Below are 27278 nucleotides of genomic sequence, written 5' to 3' on the forward strand. Positions count from 1 at the left end.
CAGTCCTGAGGGCATTGTCACATCTTACCGGGTTATGTATTCAAGTTCAGAGGAGGGTGAGAGGGAACTGCAACCTGCTCCCCGAGGCGATGCAGAATCTGCCGTTATCTATGGTCTTCAACCTGGCACTGAATACACTGTGAAGGTCATCGCTCTGCATGATGACACAGCTAGCACACCACTGGTTGGGAAACAAGCTACAGGTTTGGGAGAAAACTAAATTGTTATTGCATACATTTGTAAAATACTTTTACTGACTTTAGCTCTCTCTCCAGTCTCTGATGCACCTACAGACCTGGAAGTACTAGACTTCACCCCAACCAGTATCACTGTCCGCTGGGATGCCCCTCCTGTCACTGTGCGCTACTACAGTATCAATCATGGTGAAACAGGTGAAGTAGCTATAATGGATCAAGAAACTGATTTAAACATTTCTAATTAACTGTATAATTCAGTTTTTCCCTTTTTTATTTTGTTTTTTTCAACGCAGTGCTCTTTGAGTGTGTACATTTTCCAATTGTTATAAAAAGGTCTTGGTTTTTAGAATTTACTAATCACCTCCTTTCAATGTCAAGTCAATCTGTGTTTTTATCAGTCTTTTCATTTTGCCAGTTATTTATCGTTGTCTATCTTTATCCAGGAGGTCACAGTAATCCCAAGGAGTTCACAGTGCCTGGCACTCAGTCCACTGCCACAATCTCTGACCTGAACCCTGGTACCGACTACACTATCACTGTCTATGCTGTGACGGGTCGGGGTGACAGCCCTGCAACCAGCATTCCCATCTCTGTTGAACACAAGACAGGTACCCACACAAACAAACATCATACTCCTTCAGACACAAAACATCATCAAGCATTTCTAATGATTGTTTCCATGCCTGTGTTTATACTTACGGCTTTCTCCTCTTCATCTCTCCAATTTTCTCTGTTAGCTGTACACTCCCCTTCTGAAATGGAAGTGACAGAAGTGAATGACAACAGTGTCACGGTCAAATGGAGCCCTGCCCGGGGTCCAATCCAGGGATACAAGGTGACTGGTGTCCCCAGAAATGGACAGGGGCCATCTTTCACTGAGGTGGTGGCTCCAGGTATGTTATAACCCAAATTCTTACTATGTAGTGCTTTAAAAATATTTAAAAATTCGATTAGCTTTTAGCCCGAATCATGTATCTGGCCTTCCTGTTTAGTATAGTCTAATTTATTTTTTTCCTTGTTTTCATATCTTTCCAGACCAGACGGAAATTACTTTCTCAGGCCTGATGCCCACAGTAGAGTACGTTTTGAGTGTATATGCTCTAGGGCAAGATGGAGAAAGCTCCCCAGTGGTGGTGAATGCTTTAACAAGTGAGGATTTATATCACTATAAAGATGTTTGCACATTATTATTACTTGTCAAATTCACACAAATTGAAAAAACAACATCCTGTCTTGTCCTCCTGCTTCCACCAATCCGACTGCCTTCTCTCACTTTTTAGACGTAGATCGTCCTAAAGATTTGACCTTCTCAGACATTGACTCCACCTCACTGCGGCTCTCCTGGGACAGTCCTGAGGGCATTGTCACCTCTTACCGGGTCATGTATTCAATTAGAGAGGAGGGTGAGAGGGAACTGCATCCTGCTCCCCGAGGCGATGCAGAATCTGCTGTTATCTATGGTCTTCAACCTGGCACTGAATACACTGTGAAGGTCATCGCTCTGCATGATGACACAGCTAGCACACCACTGGTTGGGAAACAAGCTACAGGTATGGAAGAAAACCAAGTAGTGATTGCATACATTTGAAAAATACTTTATTCTAACTTTAAAAGTTGTCGACAAGTGTCTCCTGTGCCAATACTGCCTCCATCTAACTGGCTTTATTTTTACTTTTTTTATCCCCTCCAACCCCACCCCAGCCATCTCACCTCCCACCGATCTCCAATTTACCCAAGTTGGCCCTACCTCGTTCACCATGCAATGGGCTGCACCCGGTCAGGAAAACCGAGTAACTGAACTTACAGGCCTCACAGGCTACCGTGTGGTGGTGAACCCCAAGAACAAGAGTGGACCCACCAAAGAGATCAACCTGGCCCCAGACAACACTCAGTCGCACATCTCTGCACTCATGGTGAGTGTGGTGATTGCAAATGGACGACTGCAAGTGTTTTCTTGTTTCTTAAAAAAATCAATAACAGTGTCAGTGCAGTGTCACTATGCAGCTTTTCTAAAGACTGGTAATAATAGAAATCTTGAGCAAAATTTACAGCAACTGGTCTCCATTTATATCACCAGAATAAGACAATCATCTGACAGAGACATCCATCACAGTGAACATTGTTCAACTAACAACAAAAGTGACTTATATACTACTTTTAATTAAAGTTTTTATAGTTTTTTTGTGCCCTAGTAAAATAATACATATCTAAACAGTTGCTGCAGCCAGTAAACTTAAAGTCACTCTTATGGAGTCTGTACATAACTGAGAGAATAAATTATTTTCTTATCTCTTCTCTTCTCTGTTAGGTTGATACTACATATTAGGTCCATGTAAATGCTTTGAAGATTTATCTTATAAATCTTATAAGATCAATATGTATATACTGAAAGGAAATGGACGCAGCCCGGCTCTCACGCTCACTGCCTCCACAGGTATTCATTATCCATTTTCTAGAACTACTAAAAACAGTAGGTTAACATACATTAAGACCCAAGATTTTCAGCATAGTGAGATTCGCGTTGCCTGTGGTGAACTCAACAGCCTTCTGCACCACCCATCTGTGTCTCCCCAGGGAGAAAAGGCATGCAGCATTAATGGGCGGTTAAGGCTCAGACTTGTTGCATTTTGTTGTAGGACTGTTGCTATAGAATGACCAACTGGCATCTGCCTTAATTTCAGCATTTCATCCTGGTTCATGTTGATAGTGCTTTAAAATGCCATTTGCCTGAGCGTTTGTTTCGGTATTGGATCCTGCAAATGCAAACGGGGAAAAAAATCCCTGAAAGGACCAGTGTTTGGGAAAGATTGTCAGGGGGTAGTCCCCAGTACTAAGTGTTCTGAAAGCGCCTGTTTTAAGAGAATTTTCTTTGTTCAGTTGAGAGATTGTCGGCCTCTTCATAGTGATAAGTTGGCAAAACATACGTGTATTCAAACGTTTTTATCTCTTCCAGCCAAATCCTTGCTCCTCCCACCCACCAACATCCGCTTCACCTCCCTGAACCCGAACAGCATCTCGTTCACCTGGGAGCCATCTCACAGCCAACGAATCACTGGATATTATGTTACCTACCAGAAGGCTGGAGCTTTGCCTCAAGAATTCACTCCCAGACCCCATGCGGGCCAGACCTATGCTGTTATAAATGGTGAGACTATGGTGCACAAAATTAACTGTGCACAGACAAGAAAAACATACATGCAAATACAGTCATTTAAAAATGCTACAAATGACAAATGTTCACAACTTTGTGTTGTTTTGACAGGTCTGAAACCAGGAACAGAGTATGTTATTAAGATTGTTGCTCTGCAGAATGGTTTGAGAAGCACACCTCTTGTAGGCAAAGCCAGAACACGTAAGTATTGCCACCTGTCTGTGCCAACTTTGGATCCAATTTCTTTCTTTCATTAACAAAATGCATTGCTTTACGACATTATTGAATGACAAAAGCAGTTTCTCCCAATATTAAATGAGTAATTTCTCTCCAAGTTAAATTATACTTCACATATAACATTTTGAACTTATTACATGTTGTTGCTGTTGGTGGGATAATAAAACAGTTCTTAGGTCTTGACATATAAATGCTGATAGAACCGTAAAATGCAATTTATCGGATCTGTCTACAACAATTGCAACGTAGGTACTTTACATTTGTTTGGTGGGGGGAATTACAGTATTTTAACACTGGTACTAATTAATTGGTCATTTGTATATTGAGTGGTACAAACATGCATTCGGTGCCGTTAGCAGAAAATTTACTTGTGCTGAAACCCAGAGAATGTAACAACTGTTGTGTTACATTCTCATAATACACACTACAGAAAAACTCAAAGGCATGATTCAGTGATCCCCTGTTGTTTAAATCAGGAACCCAGTGCAAACACAACTATGTTTTTTTTGAAATGCTAAAAAGATCAGCTGGTAGATTCATCTATTAGGATGCCTTGTTTGCCTCTAAAATCTAATAGACATGTGTCTCTTATGCTATCAGAGCCAGCTACAGATCATCAGTTATTGGTTCCTGAGCTTCCTCAGCTTCCTCTTCCTCACCGGCCCAGTACTGACATCCTGGATGTTCCAGAGTCCTTCAATGACAAACTGTAAGAACCTGCATAATCATGCTTTATGATCATGATGTTGGCATGGGTTAAAAATGTGCCGTTATAAATTTGTTAAAGACAGAACAAAACTTCCTATGACCCTAAACTTGCACTTGAGTCACATGAAATGGAGACATTTCTTTTTGTAGCATTGACTTAGATATTTTGCTTGCATTCTGCCTCTCTTGTAAGTCATTTAGGTAATACTGTAACTTCTGCCAAATGTCTAAATGTAAACGGTGCTTGAGGGCTTAAGAATGTGTTTTTATTTTTCATAATCATACTTTCTCTCCCAGTAGCATTTCTATTGTTTCTCTTGATCTAATCTCTGTTTCCATGTTTAGCTTTACCTCCAACCATGTTAACTTGGCTGGTACTGGTGGCCAGAATGAACTAGGTCAGCAAGGCCAGCATATTTACACGGAGTTCCAGAGCCTAGGTCCTAATCATAGACTTCAGGGCCCCTACAGTGGACTCAAAGAAGGCCAGAGACCCACTCTCAGAGAACCCCTTGTCTATATTCCTGTAGCAGGTCCTGATGGAAACAGAGTCCCCTTGGTCAAGGTGTGTAAGGCTGATAAAGTGGGTCCAATAAAATTGAAAACTGTTTGTGTTCAGCTTTTGTGTTTATATTGTGGACATAAAAGTTGGACTGATCATAATGATACATCAGCATTTATCAGTTCCTAATATTTTTTTAAACCACATCATATTTTTATATAAAAACCACCAGGTGATATTACTGTTGTGGTTGATTGGTTGATTTCCTTATTATAAAATCTGATATTATGAACTCACTTTATTGGTACACTTTGTGTTTGATCTTACAGGTGAGTGAGGGTCCTCTGCCAGGTCTCGCATTTGGTTTCCCTGATAATGAGACAGAGTTGCCCCAAGAAGCAAAGACAATTACAACCATCTCCTGGCAACAGATCCCTCATACTTCAGAGTATGAAGTGTCCTGTAATCCCATAACCCACCTGGAGGAAAGGGGTTTCCAGGTAGAAATACACACACTCACACACTGATATACTGCTAGAGATGTAAAGACGACTTATTAACTGTCTTTTTTTTAAAAATACTGAGAAGCGTCTTCCTGGCACTTTAGACAATGCCATCCTATAATGTTGTAGTAGAAGCCATGAAGGGTGGGGCCAAAGAGAAAGTTCTGGAGAAAGTTGTAACCGTTGGCAATCCTGGTACAGTAGTACACACTGTCACAGTTTAATCTATCTAATCTAAAGTCAGTCAGATATAAGTCTGCAAGTCAGAGCAAGGAAAATCAACTCATCTGGTTCTATTGTGTTTTTTCTTTCATCCCTTAGTTCCAGACAACATCCCTATTACCACAACCCAGGATGTGTGTTATGACACATTCACACAAACCTATCACGAGATTGGCTCAGAGTGGGAGCGCATGTCAGACACAGGTTTCAAGCTGTGGTGCCGCTGCCTGGGCCTGGGCAGTGGTCATTTTAGGTGTGATTCATCCAGTGAGTGGCTTAATAACCTCATCCCAGCATGCTTTGCATCCACCTAACACAACACCATGGAATTCAACGTAGAATAGTTCCATGTGATTTTATCAATAGGAATTTATGAGACGGCATTAGAAAAAGAATATATCCCACTATGAATTCAACAGGACACAGAGTAACACATTGATGTTTTTACATACCAAAACATTTCAGCATCTATATCTTGGTTTTAATATTACAGAGGCACTCTGTGTGCATATTGGCAAATAAGATGGTCCAATTTGGGTTATTTTTTAAATACTTCTACTATATATGTTATTGAATAATTATTCAAAAACATTTTACATTGTTATTGTAAATTGCTTAATTATTGCATTACAACAAGCCATAGAATTGTAAAATTCGTGTTCTATGTGGCATAACATGCAGTAATACAATTCCAGCAGCATGGGCAGCTTTAAAATAAAAAGATTGTAGTTTCTAAATAAATACGTAAGAATTAGTAACAATTATGATTTTTGTGCAACACGTTACACCATGCAACATGTTATAGCTGTACCCTATATCTACTGAAGAAGTTCTGCCTGTAGGTTGCCCATGCTGGCCTCCATGTTGTTTCTTCACAGAAAGAAGCCTGAAAGCTTTTCTTAGCTAACTAGCCAACATCAGTCTCAGGTGTTCGTTGTGTCTACATACATTTGCTAACATGATAAAACCTGAAACTGAGATCATCCGTTTGCATTGTTTTAGGCCATTATACGTCTGTATAATGTCCCCTCACTGGGATAGTGTGTATATTGGACTGGAACCAGTTTAATACTTTCTGGTGTGTTTAAAAGTTTATCATTAAGTGTTCATTAACTTCATTGTTTGAGGAAATGTGTTTTGCACAATGATGAAGGGCTTTCTTTACTTTAGAGATCATGTTTAATACTTGTGACATTTAAGATTTCAATTGATGTTTGCTCTTTACACAAACTGATCCATAAACTCTTCTCTTCTGTCACATATCTACCTAAATCTGATTCCTCTCTATGTCAATCCCCTCTGTCTCCTCTCCCCTACATTTCTTCCTCCTATACTCCCATCATTCTAATGCTTCTCGTCATCTTTGTCCTGTTTTTGTTTCCCTCTCTGTGCTTCTCCTCTTTCAGAGTGGTGTCATGACAATGGCAACAATTACCGTGTTGGTGAAATGTGGGATCGCCGCGCTGAAAATGGTCACATGATAAGCTGCACCTGCTTAGGAAATGGCAAGGGAGAGTTTAAATGTGAACCCCGTAAGTATAGACACAGACACACACGGCACTAGTTAGCTACGTGAAAAAAATACCCAATAGTTTGTGGGTCACACCCACAGTATAAACTTGTACTGTTAATTATTACCCTTCAGATGAGTCAACATGTTATGATGATGGAAAAATGTACCAGGTGGGCAACCAGTGGCAGAAAGAATATCTGGGTGCCATCTGTACCTGTACCTGCTATGGTGGACAACAGGTGGGTAACACCTGTGGGTGTATGTGTGTTTATTTGTGAGTGCACAAACCTAATCCTGGCAATTTTTGGGAAAGTGTTGAATGTACAGGCTGAAAGTCTCTGTCTCTGCCACTGTGTGAACAATGAGAACTGCATCAAGGCAACAGTAGCTAGAGTGTGTTTGCATTTTCAGTAATCTTTCTCCGTCCTTTTCTAGGGCTGGCGTTGTGAGAAGTGCAGAAGACCAGGAGGACCCACTGATGTGGACGCTGACCTGCTGCAGCCTGTTAGCTCAGATGTCTTTGACCGGTACAGAGAAAACGCACTACGTAAACTGGTGAGTGTGTCATCATAAATTTTAGAATTAATATTCTGATCAGCTTTGTATAAAAAGAAAAATGTAAAAACCCCATAAAGGTTTAGTCTGATATGAACATAATGTGAACACACAACCGCTATTTTTTGGTTATTTCTTTAAAAATTGATCATTTTAAAAGAAATGGGAGAGTTGTGGCAGGAAGAGCATCCGGCATAAGAACTCATACCTAATCAATGTGACAACTCCCGAAGGGACAAGTCGGAAGCCGTTGATCTTATTAATCAAATGGTTACAGTAATAAATAAATAGTCACTGATGTAGTAGAGGGCTCTCTTTAAATTGAATCACAACTAATTTTATGCTCTTCTCCTTTTTTCTTCTTTGACCCTGCTCTTTACTACTGTCCAGAACATCTAGTGTCCGATTGAATGTTTGAGGCCGGAGCTGCTCGCTGATGCTCAGGGTCCCACAGAATAAAACAAAGGCGGAGAAGTGAAAATCCTTACATTATCACAATCACTTCAAGGAGGAAGCCTCTTCAAGCTTCTGATGAAAGAAGATATTTCAATCAGATTTGTGCTTTAAAGGGTTTCCCCACCCAAAATGGTAGTGTCTTAAAAAGACTTTTCCACACCACTCTTTGTGCCTTTTTAAAGATCTGTCCAACTCTTCTGTTGGTTGGGATCATCGCTTCTTCAAAAGAAGAAGAAAAGGACAAGATGAATTTTGACACAAATCTTATCAAGAGCACAAATCCTGCTGCTTTAACACCTCAAATCTGCCTACTCCAAAAACACTGTTCTCTCTCTCTCTCTCTCTCTCTCAAACACACACACACACACACACACACACAACAAATCCAGTATTGCTGTGCTGTTGTGTGCTGTTCCTGCTATATTGCTTTTTATTTCTGGTTTCCAAACATTCCATTACAGATTCCTTTGACAAAGTCAGAACACAGCACTCCTGATAATACTGTTATAATGTCCCTAATAATACCTGAAGCCAAACTTATGGTTTTTTCCACACCTTTGGGCGTCACTGTGGAAAATATATTTAGAAGGCATTTAGGTTATGATAGAATGCATTTTCTCAGTCTTTAAAAATCAGATATCTGGAGTTTGTTGCAAAGTAAATGAGAGTTACACTTAGTAATTATGTACGGTTGTAAAAGCTGTACAGGAATTATATTATTAGTCCATGTCCGTTGCCTGGTCACTGACATTTTCCCTTAAATAAAAATACATTCAGAACAAGCTTTCCTTATCAATATAAACAGTGTTCATTTTGAATTGCTATAAAAGCCTTGCCCTGCAAACATTACAGTGTATGTTCATGAACTCCCCATGCAATAAATATTATAATATAGATCTGTAATGTTGGTGTTCTATAATACTTAAGGCATAGCACCTCTAAAATCTAAACAGCCAAAGCTGACTAAGCAAGTGTTAGTTTCATATTTGAATTAGAAAATTCAACATTGAACAACAATGAAGTTAATGAACACTTAATGATAAACTTTTAAACACCAGTCGGTATTATACTGGTTCCAGTCCAATATAAACACTATCCCAGTGAGGGGACATTGTACATAGGTATAATGCACAAAAATCATAATTGTTACTAATTCTTACGTATTTATGAATGAATACTACAACTACAAACTACAAACTACAATCTTTTTATTTTAAAGCTGCCCATGCTGCTGGAATTGTATTACTGCATGTTATATGCCACACAGAAAACGGTTTTTACAATTCTATGGCTTTTTGTAATGCAATAATTAAGGAATTTACAATAACAAAGTAAAATGTTTTTGAATAATTATTTAATAACATATATAGTAGAAGTATTTAAAAAATAACCCAAATTGGACCATCTTATTTGCCAATATGCACACAGAGTGCCTCTGTAATATTAAAACCAAGATATAGATGCTGAAATGTTTTGGTATGTAAAAACATCAATGTGTTACTCTGTGTCCTGTTGAATTCATAGTGGGATATATTCTTTTTCTAATGCCGTCTCATAAATTCCTATTGATAAAATCACATGGAACTATTCTACGTTGAATTCCAGGGTGTTGTGTTAGGTGGATGCAAAGCATGCTGGGATGAGGTTATTAAGCCACTCACTGGATGAATCACACCTAAAATGACCACTGCCCAGGCCCAGGCAGCGGCACCACAGCTTGAAGCCTGTGTCTGACATGCGCTCCCACTCTGACCCAATCTCGTGATAGGTTTGTGTGAATGTGTCATAACACACATCCTGGGTTGTGGTAATAGGGATGTTGTCTGGAACTAAGGGATGAAAGAAAAAACACAATAGAACCAGATGAGTTGATTTTCCTTGCTCTGACTTGCAGACTTATATCTGACTGACTTTAGATTAGATAGATTAAACTGTGACAGTGTGTACTACTGTACCAGGATTGCCAACGGTTACAACTTTCTCCAGAACTTTCTCTTTGGCCCCACCCTTCATGGCCTCTACTACAACATTATAGGATGCTCCAGATGTCAATCCAATCAGTTTGGCACTGTCTGAAGTGCCAGGAAGACGCATCTAAGTATTAAAAAAAACACAGTTAATAAGTCGTCTTTACATCTCTAGCAGTATATCAGTGTGTGAGTGTGTGTATTTCTACCTGGAAACCCCTTTCCTCCAGGTGGGTAATGGGATTACAGGACACTTCATACTCTGAAGTATGGGGGATCTGTTGCCAGGAGATGGTTGTAATTGTCTTTGCTTCTTGGGGCAACTCTGTCTCATTATCAGGGAAACCAAATGCGAGACCTGGCAGAGGACCCTCACTCACCTGTAAGATCAAACACAAAGTGTACCAATAAAGTGAGTTCATAATATCAGATTTTATAATAAGGAAATCAACCAATCAACCACAACAGTAATATCACCTGGTGGTTTTTATATAAAAATATGATGTGGTTTAAAAAAATATTAGGAACTGATAAATGCTGATGTATCATTATGATCAGTCCAACTTTTATGTCCACAATATAAACACAAAAGCTGAACACAAACAGTTTTCAATTTTATTGGACCCACTTTATCAGCCTTACACACCTTGACCAAGGGGACTCTGTTTCCATCAGGACCTGCTACAGGAATATAGACAAGGGGTTCTCTGAGAGTGGGTCTCTGGCCTTCTTTGAGTCCACTGTAGGGGCCCTGAAGTCTATGATTAGGACCTAGGCTCTGGAACTCCGTGTAAATATGCTGGCCTTGCTGACCTAGTTCATTCTGGCCACCAGTACCAGCCAAGTTAACATGGTTGGAGGTAAAGCTAAACATGGAAACAGAGATTAGATCAAGAGAAACAATAGAAATGCTACTGGGAGAGAAAGTATGATTATGAAAAATAAAAACACATTCTTAAGCCCTCAAGCACCGTTTACATTTAGACATTTGGCAGAAGTTACAGTATTACCTAAATGACTTACAAGAGAGGCAGAATGCAAGCAAAATATCTAAGTCAATGCTACAAAAAGAAATGTCTCCATTTCATGTGACTCAAGTGCAAGTTTAGGGTCATAGGAAGTTTTGTTCTGTCTTTAACAAATTTTTGACGGCACATTCTTAACCCATGCCAACATCATGATCATAAAGCATGATTATGCAGGTTCTTACAGTTTGTCATTGAAGGACTCTGGAACATCCAGGATGTCAGTACTGGGCCGGTGAGGAAGCTCAGGAACCAATAACTGATGATCTGTAGCTGGCTCTGATTGCATAAGAGACACATGTCTATTAGATTTTAGAGGCAAACAAGGCATCATAATAGATTAATCTACCAGCTGATCTTTTTAGCATTTCAAAAAAAACATAGTTGTGTTTGCACTGGGTTCCTGATTTAAACAACAGGGGATCACTGAATCATGCCTTTGAGTTTTTCTGTAGTGTGTATTATGAGAATGTAACACAACAGTTGTTACATTCTCTGGGTTTCAGCACAAGTCCATTTTCTGCTAACGGCACCGTATGCATGTTTGTACCACTCAATATACAAATGACCAATTAATTAGTACCAGTGTTAAAATACTGTAATTCCCCCCACCAAACAAATGTAAAGTACCTACGTTGCAATTGTTGTAGACAGATTGTAGACAGATGCATTTTACGGTTCTATCAGCATTTATATGTCAAGACCTAAGAACTGTTTTATTATCCCACTAACAGCAACAACATGTAATAAGTTCAAAATGTTATATGTGAAGTATAATTTAACTTGGAGAGAAATTACTCATTTAATATTGGGAGAAACTGCTTTTGTCATTCAATAATGTCGTAAAGCAATGCATATTTTTGATGAAAGAAAAAAATTTGATCCAAAGTTGGCGAAGACAATTAATGGCAACAGGTGGATGGTGGTTTTACTTACGTGTTCCAGCTTTGCCTTCAAGAGGTGTGCTTCTCAAACCATTCTGCAGAGCAACAATCTTAATAACATACTCTGTTCCTGGTTTCAGACCTGTCAAAACAACACAAAGTTGTGAACATTTGTCATTTGTAGCATTTTTAAATGACTGTATTTGCATGTATGTTTTTCTTGTCTGTGTACAGTTAATCTTGTGCACCATTCCAGCACGGATTTGGCTGGAAGAGATAGAAACGTTTGAATACACGTTTGTTTTGCCAACTTATCACTATGAAGAGGCCGACAATCTCTCTGAACTGAACAAAGAAAATGTTCTTAAAACAGGCGCTTTCAGAACACTTAGTATTGGGGACTACCCCCTGACGATCTTCCCCAAACACAGGTCCTTTCAGGGATTTTTTTCCCCGTTTGCATTTGCAGGATCCAATACCGAAACAAACGCTCAGGCAAATGGCATTTTGAAGCACTATCAACATGAACAGGATGAATTGCTAAAATTAAGGCAGATGCCAGTTGGTCATTCTATAGCAACAGTCCTACAACAAAATGCAACAAGTCTGAGCCTTAACCGCCCATCAATGCTGGATGCCTTTTCTCCCTGGGGAGACACAGATGGGTGGTGGTCTCAGGAGGTGGGCAGAAGGCTGTGGAGTTCACCACAGGCAACGCAGATCTCACTATGCTGAAAATCTTGGGTCTTAACGTATGTTAACCTACTGTTTTTAGTAGTTCTAGAAAATGGATAATGAATACCTGTGTAGGCAGTGAGCGTGACAGCCGGGCTGCGTCCATTTCCTTTCAGTGTATACATATTGATCTTATAAGATTTATAAGATAAGACTCTCTGGCCTGCTGGTCAGAGAGTTTTTCAAGGCATATACATGGACCTCATAGGTAGTATCAACCTAACAGAAAAGAGATAAGAAAATAATTCAGTCTCTCAGTTATGTACAGACTCCATAAGAGTGACTTTAAGTTTACTGGCTGCAGCAACTGTTTGGATATGTATTATTTTAATAGGGCACAAAACAACTATATAAACTTAAATTAAAAGTAGTATATAAGTCACTTTTGTTGTTAGTTGAACAATGTTCACTGTGATGGATGTCTCTGTCAGATGATTGTCTTATTCTGGTGATATAAATGGAGACCAATTGCTGTAAATTTTGCTCAAGATTTCTGTTATAACCAGTCTTTAGAAAAGCTGCATAGTGACACTGCACTGACACTGTTATTGATTTTTTTTTTTTAAGAAACAAGAAGGCACTTGCAGTCCTCCATTTGCAATCACCACACTCACCATGAGTGCAGAGATGTGTGCCTGAGTGTTGTCTGGGGCCAGGTTGATCTCTTTGGTGGGTCCACTCTTGTTCTTGGGGTTCACCACCACACGGTAGCCTGTGAGGCCTGTAAGCCCAGTTAGTCGGTTTTCCTGACCGGGTGCAGCCTATTGCATGGTGAACGAGGTAGGGCCAACTTGGGAGAATTGGAGATCGGTGGGAGGTGAGATGGCTGGGGTGGGGTTGGAGGGGATAAAAAAAGTAAAAATAAAGCCAGTTAGAGGGAGGCAGTATCCGCACAGGAGACACTTGTCAACAACTTTCAAAGTTAGAATAAAGTATTTTACAGATGTATGCAATCACTACTTGGTTTTCTCCCAAACCTGTAGCTTGTTACCCAACCAGTTGTGTGCCAGCTGTGTCATCATGCAGAGCGATGACCTTCAGTGTATTCAGTGCCAGGTTGACGACCACAGATAACAGCAGATTCTGCATCGCCTCGGGGAGCAGGATGCAGTTCCCTCTCACCGTCCTCTGAATTTGAATACATGACCCGGTAAGATGTGACAATGCCCTCAGGACTGTCCCAGGTAGGTCGCAGTGAGGTGGAGTCAATGTCTGAGAAGGTCAAATCTTTGGGACGGTCTACGTCTAAAAAGTGCTCAGCAGACCCTTAGGTCAGTGTAAAATACATAACCAGAACAATTCATTCTAAAAGCTAGCAATTGTAAGTGACCAATGATAAACTTCATCAATCTGGACACAAAGTCAAGGACACGTCAGAAATAATTCAGCAGATCAGGTTGTGCTGCTTAATAATAGGAGCGAATCAGATTTAAACTAACTTTTATTAAGACAGAATGAACAGTAAAGTGTCTGATTCCATTTGATGTTGCAGTGTGGTGTACAGAGAAAGATGGTTACATTTATTGCCATGTATACAATTATGTGCACACTGGAGACCTCGTTAATAGGAATATTATTGATATTATTAATAGGAATCTGAAATGAGACAATGATACAGCTCAAGGTCCCTGGTTTCTATTGGCCACTCTGGCTTATTCTCTTTGTGTAAGCATCCCAGCCTTCCTTTCTGTAAGATTCAACAGCTTTCAGCCTATCAGGGGCCTGCAGAACACCGCGTCCAACGATGATGACATCTGAGCACTTATTGTGGATAACGTCCTCTGGGGTGGTGTACTGCTGGGCCAACTCATGACCTATAAAAAGGAGAGGGGCAAAGAGAGATGGAAGAATTGGGTGAAGAGGGATGGAAAAAGGGGGAAGTTGTCAGTTGTTCAAATGGCTGCAAACATAGAGCAGAACCAGCAATCATTTGGGATGCTACAGCACCACCCTTTGTTAAAGACAAGTCACAGCACCAAACGTGAAACAGCATACACATACAAGATTAGACATTGCTAAGGGGATTCGGGGGGTGGATAGAAAAGATGTGAGGGAATACATTTTAAGTTTAAGCCATAGGAATAGTTAACACACTGATGAGCTTGGTGCAAGGTTGTTGGTTTTTTCCTTCTTTACTTTTGTTGTTCTTTTTTGTACAGATTTGAAATGTGCCTAAAAGCATTTCAGAAAATTTTACTGAAAATTAGAGCCTGTGGTAGGGGAAACCTCCATCCTTCACCAAACACTGAATCACATGATAGAGACAGAAGGGGACAGAGTATTAGTGATAGTAACACCCAATGATTAATGTCTGTACTACTATCTATTTTACATAGAGTATGTTTAATTTAAAGTTCTAACTTGGGACTTTACTGTTGCAGAATTGTACTGCGCTATACAGAGAGGTGTTTCTGTAATTTCAAAAAAGAGACAGAAAACAAAAACAAATAAGCCATCGGCCTCCCTGTCCTCTAAAGATCAGCAGCTGCATTGGCCACTGAAAAACCCATATCGATCAACCACTACTCTGGAGCCCTTAATTACAGCAACGCGACACAATGCAACATAATGTACAATCAGTTCACCTCCTGCCTCCATCTGCACCCCTGGGGTCATGTGAATGAACTCTGGCCTCTCTGTGATCTTAGAGCCACAGATAAAGCCAATCACAAAGTCGGACTGCTCCTCTGCCATCTTTATCTGGAAAGACGAGAGAGATGAACAGCTATAGATTTCAGCAGACTTTAAAATGAGGACTGAGGAGCGACATGCTTACCACTGCCTTCGTGTATTCACCAGTAGCTAGTGACCCCTGGGTGCTCATCTCTGCTCTGAGCAAACAGCCTCGGCCCAGAGGTTTTCCAACATCACTCAAACCCTTGACCAACCCGGGCACAGCGTGAGCACTCACTATGTGGGACCAAGATGAGATGTAGTACAAGCCACCTGGAGAATTAATACATGACCACAATAATGACCAAAATAATGACACAGAATGGTAGATTTTATATACAAGCCATGTAAACATTTGGAATTATCGTCTTACCTTCATAGTGATCTTTGACTGTGTTTTCAGTGTCTGCAAAATTGTGATCATCAAAGATGAGGAAGTTGTGTTTCTCGGCCAAAGCCTGCAGCCTCTGGGTGAAGCTTACAGGACAACGCTGTTGGCAGACATGATAACAAGTTCAGCTGGTTTTTCCTGACACTAATCTGCTGCTAACAAATGGACTGGTTTAATTCCTACCTTGAGAAACTCTACATGGGTCTTCAGCATGCAGATCTGGGGACCAAGAGAGTCTGCTAACTGGAGCACCTCCTCGCCGCTGATCACATCAGCAGACAGACAGAGGTTGGACTGCTTCTCATCCATGATCCTCAACAGCTTTGAAGCCAGAGGGTGAATGTCTGCGAGCAAAAGGAGGGAGACTAAATGAAAAATTCTTTTCAATGCAATATATACAAGTATATAAACTTGTGCGTAAAATGACACTATAAGAATATGATGCTTTATATTATGTAATATATCACCAAATTCATGTCTGCAATAACCAGCCACACTTAAGTCAGATGTAAACTTTCTAATGTATATTAAGTTCTTTTTAGCTTAGCGTACTTTGACTGTGTTGGAAGATTACATACTTGGTAGTTTGGCTCTGTCTGCATAACTCAGCTCCAGTTTCTGTTCTAGACGTGGCTTCTTGATTGTAGGAAAAATACTGTCATTCTCATCCTTGGGACTGAAATTGGGCAGTGGAAGTTGCAAATGTTACTTTGGAGTTGTTAGTATACATTAAAACATGCACATTGACTGAACATTTCAGCTAAACAAAAATACCTGAAAGTGTTGTTGTCCAGGCCGAACTTGCTGACATTCTGGACAGTTTGGGCTTCAATGCGTTCACCTACACGCAGCACATCGAGCAGCTTGGACATAGAGATGATCGGATGGAGCCTGATTCCCTTAGAAGCCAACATCTCCACACCACCTTGCTCTCTGTCCATTACGACAATGGCATCTGTTACCTTTACCAAAAAACATTGATTAATAAACAGAAAGCAGTGTCATATTATTATCATTACTATGTTTCTGATACTGCACCTTCAGCCCCTCTTTAATGAGCACTTCAGCAGTTTCCAGGATGCTGCTGCCAGTGGTCACTGTGTCCTCAATGATCAGACATGTGTCTCCATTACAAAATGACCCCTCCACCAGACGCTTTGTTCCTGGCAAGGTTACAAAAAGAAGCATTTTGGTTCCCATTTTAGACAAACTGGTTACTTAACACTTATTGATGGGTTTGGTAAAGTCAGCATTCAATGAAGTAGGCCTAGAGATACTAAAACATTGTCAGACTCTCTTGATGGAGATTGACAAACTACCCACCATAATCCTTGTTCTCCTTTCGTCTGATGAGCATAGGCAACTCATGAGTAGAGCTGATAATTGTGGCCAAAGGCAGAGCTGTGTATGGAACCCCACACAACAAGTCAAACTCTAGCTTCTTCTCTTGCATTTGCTCGTATATAAGACCTGAGACCTGCAGTTAAGAAAAAAATATGCAATGTCAATATAGTACTCATGATAGTGTTTAAAGTGGATACAAATTTTGTGAATCTGTAGTTTGAATCAATTTGGATACGTTATTTAACTTTCAAGCAAAAATTTGGGGACTAATAAGTTTTTGTGTATGCTGTTCAGGAAATACACATTTACTAACTTATTAAGAAACCCTGTTATGGAATCCAATTCTTGTGGGTGCAACAGAGCTGCAATGCACACTATATTAGTAAAGTCAATAATACTTATGCTTTTAATAATGTGTCAAAGATGTTGATGCAACTACATGATGGTTTTGGAGCTTTGGTACATGGTCTGTATTGTGGATCATATATTTTACCTATTTTAAAAGATAAGGAGTAATAGGTTTTACTTATGATGGTGTGGACCCTGAACCGAGGGGTCGATTCAAATCCATTAGTGTAACTGCTGGACATCAATTTGCTAACTTACAAGCCCACGTGTCATCTTCAACTTTCCTTTATAATATAATTATATTTCGCCTTTGGCTAGTAAAATTGCAGCATGTTGTTTCTATAATTGTTATCCAGCCATATTTGGGTCAGTTAATTCAGAAGTTCTCGGAATATGAGGACAGTAGCACGTGTTTACCTCGTTCATCAGCGCCGGGTGGGAAACGAGAACCCTCAAGTCGATGTAAAATGGCGACATCATGCCGCACTTCAGCTTGTACTCTCCAAGCTTCAACACGTTTACATCGTGAAGCTTCAGGATTAAACTGTCGATGGAAATGTTTTTCTTCGTGTCGCACACATACTTTCTCTTAACTGCAGAACTCATTGCTGAAATTCTTCGGGCCGACATTACGATTGTGGAAGTGAGGTCATCTCAGGGCGACCGCAGCTGAAGTCGTCATCTCAGGGCGACCGCATCTGGACATATACGTGGAATTATAGTTTGATAAGCCCAAACTTATTAAATTTTCAAAAAATTCTGTTATATTTACCCTTGATTCGCTTCACCAGTGCCAAGCTTTACTTTGAAACATATCATGAAACAATTGACACAATCACGTGATTTGTGCACTTTCACACATGCTCCACAGCAATGTTTCTCTAAAGGTTTGAAGCAGTCAAAGTGCTGTTTCAAGTCTGCCGATCACTACTATTCATCACCACCATCTGAATGTATAGGATTACTACAATCTCTGGGGAAGGAAGAATACACCAAGAGAAGTTCATGAGGATGAGTTGGGCCGTTCTTTAAGGATTTATATTGAAAACTATTTTGAAAACGTTTTTTTTAATAAACACATTTTATAAACTTTCATAATGAAACTTTCTGACAGATCTTTTGGTGACTTTATTCGTTGATAAGGTTGTAGATACCTGCTGTAGATCACAAGGACCAAACTGACCAAACCTTTAGCTGAATTAAATCATACTTATTATAAATAGAAAAAACCCTGCAAAGGATGGATATTTACCTCTCCCCAAACGTTTTCTTTGGAGTTAAAATAGTAGATATTGTATGTTTTTCGGTTTTCTTATGCTAAACAAACACCATGGAAAACATTATTAGCATATTATAATCTGGTTTATTATTTCCCCCCAAAAAAGTTAAATAGTGGTTAAAATATTTAAATTGTTTTCCAAATGTGCCACACTATCTTGAGCATGTGCTCACATCTGGTCATCCCAATAAAACATTTGTAGACTAACCCCTGACTGGAGGATGGTTATATTAATTTTTTTTTAAATTGTGCAATGAGAAGAGCAAGGTAAAACAAGAAAGCAGACGATATTTGGTGTTAGTCCGCAATCATCCATTGAGCATGTTGAGGCCCTAATGCTGCGATGCTGAAAATATGATCCTTAGGGGCAGGATCCAACATAGCACCTTAGGGAGATAAGAATAACTTCCAGAGAACCTCCAGGAAATGGTAGGTTTTCTGTAATGATCTTCAAAATAAGCTTTTAAAGAACCTTTGAACAGTTCTAAAGAATTTCTAAAGATTTTTCAAGAGTAACCTTCATGCATGTCACCAGGAACCTTCCATAAAAAGTTCTGAATAGGTTCAAATATTATAAACATTTAAAATTGTCCCCTAAACATTCTGTTAAGCCTTTTCAGACTGACCTTTAAATTATCTTTAAGTAACATATCCTGAAAGTCTTATAATGGCAGACATATCCCTTCCTGACCTCTAATATATTCCCAAAAGGTTTTGTAAATGTTTTTCAAGAGTATCTTTTTGGATACCTCCAGGTGTCAAAGTGATTCCATTATTTTCCATTATGTTTGCCTATGAAAACCACGAAAAGGTTACAGAGAAATTTGAGAAACACTTTATGATGCTCATCATTGTTCTAAGATCCCACTCTCAATCTCAAGGGGTTATAGAGCAAGGAAGTGGGAGTAGAATCCCATAACTTTTAGTTAGGCTAAGGTTACAATGGGCAATGCTGGCAAATGTCATAATCGTTTACATCCAGTTCATCAAAGGTCAGAAAGCTGCATATGTGGGTGACTTCATTAATGAGTCCCTAGTTTGCCATGTGCTCATGGTTTATTGATCTGCATCTTTTGTTTGTCAATCTGCGCCCTTGGTTTAACATTATGTGTATATAGTTGTTAAATTTTCTGTGCTCATGTTTCACCAATCTGTGGGAACATAAATCGTTCCTATTACCCAACTACATATTTGTTCTATGGCATGACCCTGAGGAGGCTACTCAGTAAGACAGAAGCTCAAAAATATGTTCCTCTAACATAAAAATGACAACAGACTTGGGTTTTTTTCTGTTTATTAAAAAGATTCAGTCCACAGTAGTTTTAAGTTTGGCACCAACAATAATAAAAACAAGTTAATTAAAAAAGTGTACACCCCAAAAACATTGAACAAAATGCCTGAATAAAATGAGATAAATAAAAGTGGCTAAAAATGAATAATGTTGAATTTTCTAATTCAAATATGAAACTAACACTTAGTCAGCTTTGGCTGTTTAGATTTTAGAGGTGCTATGCCTTATGTATTATATAACACCAACATTACAGATCTATATTATAATATTTATTGCATGGGGAGTTCATGAACATACACTGTAATGTTTGCAGGGCAAGGCTTTTATAGCAATTTAAAATGAACACCGTTTATATTGATAAGGAAAGTTTGTTCTGAATTTCTATTTATTTAAGGGAAAATGTCAGTGACCAGGCAACGGACATGGACTAATAATATAATTCCTGTACAGCTTTTACAACCGTACATAATTACTAAGTGTAACTCTCATTTACTTTGCAACAAACTCCAGATATCTGATTTTAAAGATTGAGAAAATGCATTCTATCATAACCTAAATGCCTTCTAAAAATATTTTCCACAGTGACGCCCAAAGGTGTGGAGTTTGGCTTCAGGTATTATTAGGGACATTATAACAGTATTATCAGGAGTGCTGTGTTCTGACTTTGTCAAAGGAATCTGTAATGGAATGTTTGGAAACCAGAAATAAAAAGCAATATAGCAGGAACAGCACAGCAATACTGGATTTGTTGTGTGTGTGTGTGTGTGTGTGTGTGTGTTTGAGAGAGAGAGAGAGAGAGAACAGTGTTTTTGGAGTAGGCAGATTTGAGGTGTTAAAGCAGCAGGATTTGTGCTCTTGATAAGATTTGTGTCAAAATTCATCTTGTCCTTGTTTCTTTTGAAGAAGCGATGATCCCAACCAACAGAAGAGTTGGACAGATCTTTAAAAAGGCACAAAGAGTGGTGTGGAAAAGTCTTTTTAAGACACTACCATTTTGGGTGGGGAAACCCTTTAAAGCACAAATCTGATTGAAATATCTTCTTTCATCAGAAGCTTGAAGAGGCTTCCTCCTTGAAGTGGTTGTGATAATGTAAGGATTTTCACTTCTCCGCCTTTGTTTTATTCTGTGGGACCCTGAGCATCAGCGAGCAGCTCCGGCCTCAAACATTCAATCGGACACTAGATGTTCTGGACAGTAGTAAAGAGCAGGGTCAAAGAAGAAAAAAGGAGAAGAGCATAAAATTAGTTGTGATTCAATTTAAAGAGAGCCCTCTACTACATCAGTGACTATTTATTTATTACTGTAACCATTTGATTAATAAGATCAACGGCTTCCGACTTGTCCCTTCGGGAGTTGTCACATTGATTAGGTATGAGTTCTTATGCCGGATGCTCTTCCTGCCACAACTCTCCCATTTCTTTTAAAATGATCAATTTTTAAAGAAATAACCAAAAAATAGCGGTTGTGTGTTCACATTATGTTCATATCAGACTAAACCTTTATGGGGTTTTTACATTTTTCTTTTTATACAAAGCTGATCAGAATATTAATTCTAAAATTTATGATGACACACTCACCAGTTTACGTAGTGCGTTTTCTCTGTACCGGTCAAAGACATCTGAGCTAACAGGCTGCAGCAGGTCAGCGTCCACATCAGTGGGTCCTCCTGGTCTTCTGCACTTCTCACAACGCCAGCCCTAGAAAAAGACGGAGAAAGATTACTGAAAATGCAAACACACTCTAGCTACTGTTGCCTTGATGCAGTTCTCATTGTTCACACAGTGGCAGAGACAGAGACTTTCAGCCTGTACATTCAACACTTTCCCAAAAACTGCCAGGATTAGGTTTGTGCACTCACAAATAAACACACATACACCCACAGGTGTTACCCACCTGTTGTCCACCATAGCAGGTACAGGTACAGATGGCACCCAGATATTCTTTCTGCCACTGGTTGCCCACCAGGTACATTTTTCCATCATCATAACATGTTGACTCATCTGAAGGGTAATAATTAACAGTACAAGTTTATACTGTGGGTGTGACCCACAAACTATTGGGTATTTTTTTCACGTAGCTAACTAGTGCCGTGTGTGTCTGTGTCTATACTTACGGGGTTCACATTTAAACTCTCCCTTGCCATTTCCTAAGCAGGTGCAGCTTATCATGTGACCATTTTCAGCGCGGCGATCCCACATTTCACCAACACGGTAATTGTTGCCATTGTCATGACACCACTCTGAAAGAGGAGAAGCACAGAGAGGGAAACAAAAACAGGACAAAGATGACGAGAAGCATTAGAATGATGGGAGTATAGGAGGAAGAAATGTAGGGGAGAGGAGACAGAGGGGATTGACATAGAGAGGAATCAGATTTAGGTAGATATGTGACAGAAGAGAAGAGTTTATGGATCAGTTTATGTAAAGAGCAAACATCAATTGAAATCTTAAATGTCACAAGTATTAAACATGATCTCTAAAGTAAAGAAAGCCCTTCATCATTGTGCAAAACACATTTCCTCAAACAATGAAGTTAATGAACACTTAATGATAAACTTTTAAACACACCAGTCAGTATTAAACTGTTTCCAGTCCAATATACACACTATCCCAGTGAGGGGATATTATACAGACGTATAATGGCCTAAAACAATGCAAACGGATGATATCAGTTTCAGGTTTTATCATGTTAGCAAATGTATGTAGACACAACGAACACCTGAGACTGATGTTGGCTAGTTAGCTAAGAAAAGCTTTCAGGCTTCTTTCTGTGAAGAAACAACATGGAGGCCAGCATGGGCAACCTACAGGCAGAACTTCTTCAGTAGATATAGGGTACAGCTATAACATGTTGCATGGTGTAACGTGTTGCACAAAAATCATAATTGTTACTAATTCTTACGTATTTATTTAGAAACTACAATCTTTTTATTTTAAAGCTGCCCATGCTGCTGGAATTGTATTACTGCATGTTATGCCACATAGAACACGAATTTTACAATTCTATGGCTTGTTGTAATGCAATAATTAAGCAATTTACAATAACAATGTAAAATGTTTTTGAATAATTATTCAATAACATATATAGTAGAAGTATTTAAAAAATAACCCAAATTGGACCATCTTATTTGCCAATATGCACACAGAGTGCCTCTGTAATATTAAAACCAAGATATAGATGCTGAAATGTTTTGGTATGTAAAAACATCAATGTGTTACTCTGTGTCCTGTTGAATTCATAGTGGGATATATTCTTTTTCTAATGCCGTCTCATAAATTCCTATTGATAAAATCACATGGAACTATTCTACGTTGAATTCCATGGTGTTGTGTTAGGTGGATGCAAAGCATGCTGGGATGAGGTTATTAAGCCACTCACTGGATGAATCACACCTAAAATGACCACTGCCCAGGCCCAGGCAGCGGCACCACAGCTTGAAACCTGTGTCTGACATGCGCTCCCACTCTGAGCCAATCTCGTGATAGGTTTGTGTGAATGTGTCATAACACACATCCTGGGTTTTGGTAATAGGGATGTTGTCTGGAACTAAGGGATGAAAGAAAAAACACAATAGAACCAGATGAGTTGATTTTCCTTGCTCTGACTTGCAGACTTATATCTGACTGACTTTAGATTAGATAGATTAAACTGTGACAGTGTGTACTACTGTACCAGGATTGCCAACGGTTACAACTTTCTCCAGAACTTTCTCTTTGGCCCCACCCTTCATGGCCTCTACTACAACATTATAGGATGCTCCAGATGTCAATCCAATCAGTTTGGCACTGTCTGAAGTGCCAGGAAGACGCATCTAAGTATTAAAAAAAACACAGTTAATAAGTCGTCTTTACATCTCTAGCAGTATATCAGTGTGTGAGTGTGTGTATTTCTACCTGGAAACCCCTTTCCTCCAGGTGGGTAATGGGATTACAGGACACTTCATACTCTGAAGTATGGGGGATCTGTTGCCAGGAGATGGTTGTAATTGTCTTTGCTTCTTGGGGCAACTCTGTCTCATTATCAGGGAAACCAAATGCGAGACCTGGCAGAGGACCCTCACTCACCTGTAAGATCAAACACAAAGTGTACCAATAAAGTGAGTTCATAATATCAGATTTTATAATAAGGAAATCAACCAATCAACCACAACAGTAATATCACCTGGTGGTTTTTATATAAAAATATGATGTGGTTTAAAAAAATATTAGGAACTGATAAATGCTGATGTATCATTATGATCAGTCCAACTTTTATGTCCACAATATAAACACAAAAGCTGAACACAAACAGTTTTCAATTTTATTGGACCCACTTTATCAGCCTTACACACCTTGACCAAGGGGACTCTGTTTCCATCAGGACCTGCTACAGGAATATAGACAAGGGGTTCTCTGAGAGTGGGTCTCTGGCCTTCTTTGAGTCCACTGTAGGGGCCCTGAAGTCTATGATTAGGACCTAGGCTCTGGAACTCCGTGTAAATATGCTGGCCTTGCTGACCTAGTTCATTCTGGCCACCAGTACCAGCCAAGTTAACATGGTTGGAGGTAAAGCTAAACATGGAAACAGAGATTAGATCAAGAGAAACAATAGAAATGCTACTGGGAGAGAAAGTATGATTATGAAAAATAAAAACACATTCTTAAGCCCTCAAGCACCGTTTACATTTAGACATTTGGCAGAAGTTACAGTATTACCTAAATGACTTACAAGAGAGGCAGAATGCAAGCAAAATATCTAAGTCAATGCTACAAAAAGAAATGTCTCCATTTCATGTGACTCAAGTGCAAGTTTAGGGTCATAGGAAGTTTTGTTCTGTCTTTAACAAATTTTTGACGGCACATTCTTAACCCATGCCAACATCATGATCATAAAGCATGATTATGCAGGTTCTTACAGTTTGTCATTGAAGGACTCTGGAACATCCAGGATGTCAGTACTGGGCCGGTGAGGAAGCTCAGGAACCAATAACTGATGATCTGTAGCTGGCTCTGATTGCATAAGAGACACATGTCTATTAGATTTTAGAGGCAAACAAGGCATCATAATAGATTAATCTACCAGCTGATCTTTTTAGCATTTCAAAAAAAACATAGTTGTGTTTGCACTGGGTTCCTGATTTAAACAACAGGGGATCACTGAATCATGCCTTTGAGTTTTTCTGTAGTGTGTATTATGAGAATGTAACACAACAGTTGTTACATTCTCTGGGTTTCAGCACAAGTCCATTTTCTGCTAACGGCACCGTATGCATGTTTGTACCACTCAATATACAAATGACCAATTAATTAGTACCAGTGTTAAAATACTGTAATTCCCCCCACCAAACAAATGTAAAGTACCTACGTTGCAATTGTTGTAGACAGATTGTAGACAGATGCATTTTACGGTTCTATCAGCATTTATATGTCAAGACCTAAGAACTGTTTTATTATCCCACTAACAGCAACAACATGTAATAAGTTCAAAATGTTATATGTGAAGTATAATTTAACTTGGAGAGAAATTACTCATTTAATATTGGGAGAAACTGCTTTTGTCATTCAATAATGTCGTAAAGCAATGCATATTTTTGATGAAAGAAAAAAATTTGATCCAAAGTTGGCGAAGACAATTAATGGCAACAGGTGGATGGTGGTTTTACTTACGTGTTCCAGCTTTGCCTTCAAGAGGTGTGCTTCTCAAACCATTCTGCAGAGCAACAATCTTAATAACATACTCTGTTCCTGGTTTCAGACCTGTCAAAACAACACAAAGTTGTGAACATTTGTCATTTGTAGCATTTTTAAATGACTGTATTTGCATGTATGTTTTTCTTGTCTGTGTACAGTTAATCTTGTGCACCATTCCAGCACGGATTTGGCTGGAAGAGATAGAAACGTTTGAATACACGTTTGTTTTGCCAACTTATCACTATGAAGAGGCCGACAATCTCTCTGAACTGAACAAAGAAAATGTTCTTAAAACAGGCGCTTTCAGAACACTTAGTATTGGGGACTACCCCCTGACGATCTTCCCCAAACACAGGTCCTTTCAGGGATTTTTTTCCCCGTTTGCATTTGCAGGATCCAATACCGAAACAAACGCTCAGGCAAATGGCATTTTGAAGCACTATCAACATGAACAGGATGAATTGCTAAAATTAAGGCAGATGCCAGTTGGTCATTCTATAGCAACAGTCCTACAACAAAATGCAACAAGTCTGAGCCTTAACCGCCCATCAATGCTGGATGCCTTTTCTCCCTGGGGAGACACAGATGGGTGGTGGTCTCAGGAGGTGGGCAGAAGGCTGTGGAGTTCACCACAGGCAACGCAGATCTCACTATGCTGAAAATCTTGGGTCTTAACGTATGTTAACCTACTGTTTTTAGTAGTTCTAGAAAATGGATAATGAATACCTGTGTAGGCAGTGAGCGTGACAGCCGGGCTGCGTCCATTTCCTTTCAGTGTATACATATTGATCTTATAAGATTTATAAGATAAGACTCTCTGGCCTGCTGGTCAGAGAGTTTTTCAAGGCATATACATGGACCTCATAGGTAGTATCAACCTAACAGAAAAGAGATAAGAAAATAATTCAGTCTCTCAGTTATGTACAGACTCCATAAGAGTGACTTTAAGTTTACTGGCTGCAGCAACTGTTTGGATATGTATTATTTTAATAGGGCACAAAACAACTATATAAACTTAAATTAAAAGTAGTATATAAGTCACTTTTGTTGTTAGTTGAACAATGTTCACTGTGATGGATGTCTCTGTCAGATGATTGTCTTATTCTGGTGATATAAATGGAGACCAATTGCTGTAAATTTTGCTCAAGATTTCTGTTATAACCAGTCTTTAGAAAAGCTGCATAGTGACACTGCACTGACACTGTTATTGATTTTTTTTTTTTTAAGAAACAAGAAGACACTTGCAGTCCTCCATTTGCAATCACCACACTCACCATGAGTGCAGAGATGTGTGCCTGAGTGTTGTCTGGGGCCAGGTTGATCTCTTTGGTGGGTCCACTCTTGTTCTTGGGGTTCACCACCACACGGTAGCCTGTGAGGCCTGTAAGCCCAGTTAGTCGGTTTTCCTGACCGGGTGCAGCCTATTGCATGGTGAACGAGGTAGGGCCAACTTGGGAGAATTGGAGATCGGTGGGAGGTGAGATGGCTGGGGTGGGGTTGGAGGGGATAAAAAAAGTAAAAATAAAGCCAGTTAGAGGGAGGCAGTATCCGCACAGGAGACACTTGTCAACAACTTTCAAAGTTAGAATAAAGTATTTTACAGATGTATGCAATCACTACTTGGTTT

General features: G+C 39.4%; 4 protein-coding genes and 1 pseudogene across 5 annotated transcripts in view; 1 reads left to right on the plus strand and 4 right to left on the minus strand.

Annotated features, from left to right (window-relative positions):
- Window positions 1-226: 226 nt before the first annotated feature.
- On the plus strand, window positions 227-8587 carry LOC137133472 (fibronectin-like; annotated as a pseudogene).
- A 79-nt stretch (window positions 8588-8666) lies between these two features.
- LOC137132636 (fibronectin-like) lies at window positions 8667-13911 on the minus strand. The gene is made up of 9 exons (XM_067515448.1): window positions 13633-13911; window positions 13270-13481; window positions 12723-12874; window positions 11973-12062; window positions 11222-11315; window positions 10658-10877; window positions 10221-10391; window positions 10000-10138; window positions 8667-9873 (listed from the first exon to the last, which is right to left on the minus strand). The coding sequence occupies exons 3-9, from the start codon at window positions 12778-12780 to the stop codon at window positions 9659-9661; spliced, it is 987 nt and encodes a 328-aa protein (XP_067371549.1). The 5' UTR covers window positions 12781-12874; window positions 13270-13481; window positions 13633-13911; the 3' UTR covers window positions 8667-9658.
- A 167-nt stretch (window positions 13912-14078) lies between these two features.
- On the minus strand, window positions 14079-18074 carry LOC137132635 (uridine 5'-monophosphate synthase-like). 2 transcript variants are annotated; one of them, XM_067515447.1, is made up of 10 exons: window positions 17829-18074; window positions 17043-17196; window positions 16758-16882; window positions 16494-16681; window positions 16298-16395; window positions 15903-16063; window positions 15702-15819; window positions 15432-15565; window positions 15241-15355; window positions 14079-14469 (listed from the first exon to the last, which is right to left on the minus strand). In XM_067515447.1, the coding sequence occupies exons 1-10, from the start codon at window positions 18039-18041 to the stop codon at window positions 14291-14293; spliced, it is 1485 nt and encodes a 494-aa protein (XP_067371548.1). In that variant the 5' UTR covers window positions 18042-18074; the 3' UTR covers window positions 14079-14290. The 2 variants fall into 2 exon arrangements, with proteins under 2 accessions (XP_067371548.1, XP_067371547.1); XM_067515446.1 differs by having other exon boundaries at window positions 15432-15601.
- Window positions 18075-19967: 1893 nt separating this feature from the next.
- Window positions 19968-27058, minus strand: LOC137132407 (fibronectin-like). The gene is made up of 12 exons (XM_067514764.1): window positions 26926-27058; window positions 26378-26529; window positions 25628-25717; window positions 24877-24970; window positions 24313-24532; window positions 23876-24046; window positions 23655-23793; window positions 23361-23528; window positions 22096-22221; window positions 21876-21982; window positions 21560-21679; window positions 19968-21169 (listed from the first exon to the last, which is right to left on the minus strand). Exons 2-12 carry the CDS (start codon window positions 26433-26435, stop codon window positions 21161-21163), a joined length of 1302 nt encoding a protein of 433 aa, XP_067370865.1. The 5' UTR covers window positions 26436-26529; window positions 26926-27058; the 3' UTR covers window positions 19968-21160.
- Window positions 27008-27278, minus strand: part of LOC137132405 (fibronectin-like) — a 34386-nt gene continuing 34115 nt past the window's right edge. Inside the window, exon 35 of the mRNA XM_067514761.1 lies at window positions 27008-27137. The gene's annotated coding sequence lies outside the window, so the exon portion shown is untranslated. The remainder of the gene's footprint in view (window positions 27138-27278) is intronic.

This window comes from Channa argus, chromosome 9 (genome assembly GCF_033026475.1).
Source record: "Channa argus isolate prfri chromosome 9, Channa argus male v1.0, whole genome shotgun sequence".
NCBI classification, from domain to species: domain Eukaryota; kingdom Metazoa; phylum Chordata; class Actinopteri; order Anabantiformes; family Channidae; genus Channa; species Channa argus.

Coding starts and splice junctions, on each gene's coding strand:
- LOC137132636 (XM_067515448.1), bottom strand. CDS start 12,780: ATGTATACACTGAAAGGAAATGGACGCAGCCCGGCTGTCACGCTCACT. Junction 12,063..12,722: donor CACGCTCACTGCCTACACAG/GTATTCATTATC, acceptor TTGTTTTGACAG/GTCTGAAACCAGGAACAGAG. Junction 11,316..11,972: donor TGAAGGCAAAGCTGGAACAC/GTAAGTAAAACC, acceptor TTATGCAATCAG/AGCCAGCTACAGATCATCAG.
- LOC137132635 (XM_067515446.1), bottom strand. CDS start 18,041: ATGTCGGCCCGAAGAATTTCAGCAATGAGTTCTGCAGTTAAGAGAAAG. Junction 16,064..16,297: donor AGACAGAGCCAAACTACCAA/GTATGTAATCTT, acceptor TTTTGCTCGCAG/ACATTCACCCTCTGGCTTCA. Junction 15,356..15,431: donor GTGAATACACGAAGGCAGTG/GTAAGCATGTCG, acceptor TCGTCTTTCCAG/ATAAAGATGGCAGAGGAGCA.
- LOC137132407 (XM_067514764.1), bottom strand. CDS start 26,435: ATGTATACACTGAAAGGAAATGGACGCAGCCCGGCTGTCACGCTCACT. Junction 24,047..24,312: donor ACAGAGTCCCCTTGGTCAAG/GTGTGTAAGGCT, acceptor TTGATCTTACAG/GTGAGTGAGGGTCCTCTGCC. Junction 23,529..23,654: donor TGTAACCGTTGGCAATCCTG/GTACAGTAGTAC, acceptor TTCATCCCTTAG/TTCCAGACAACATCCCTATT.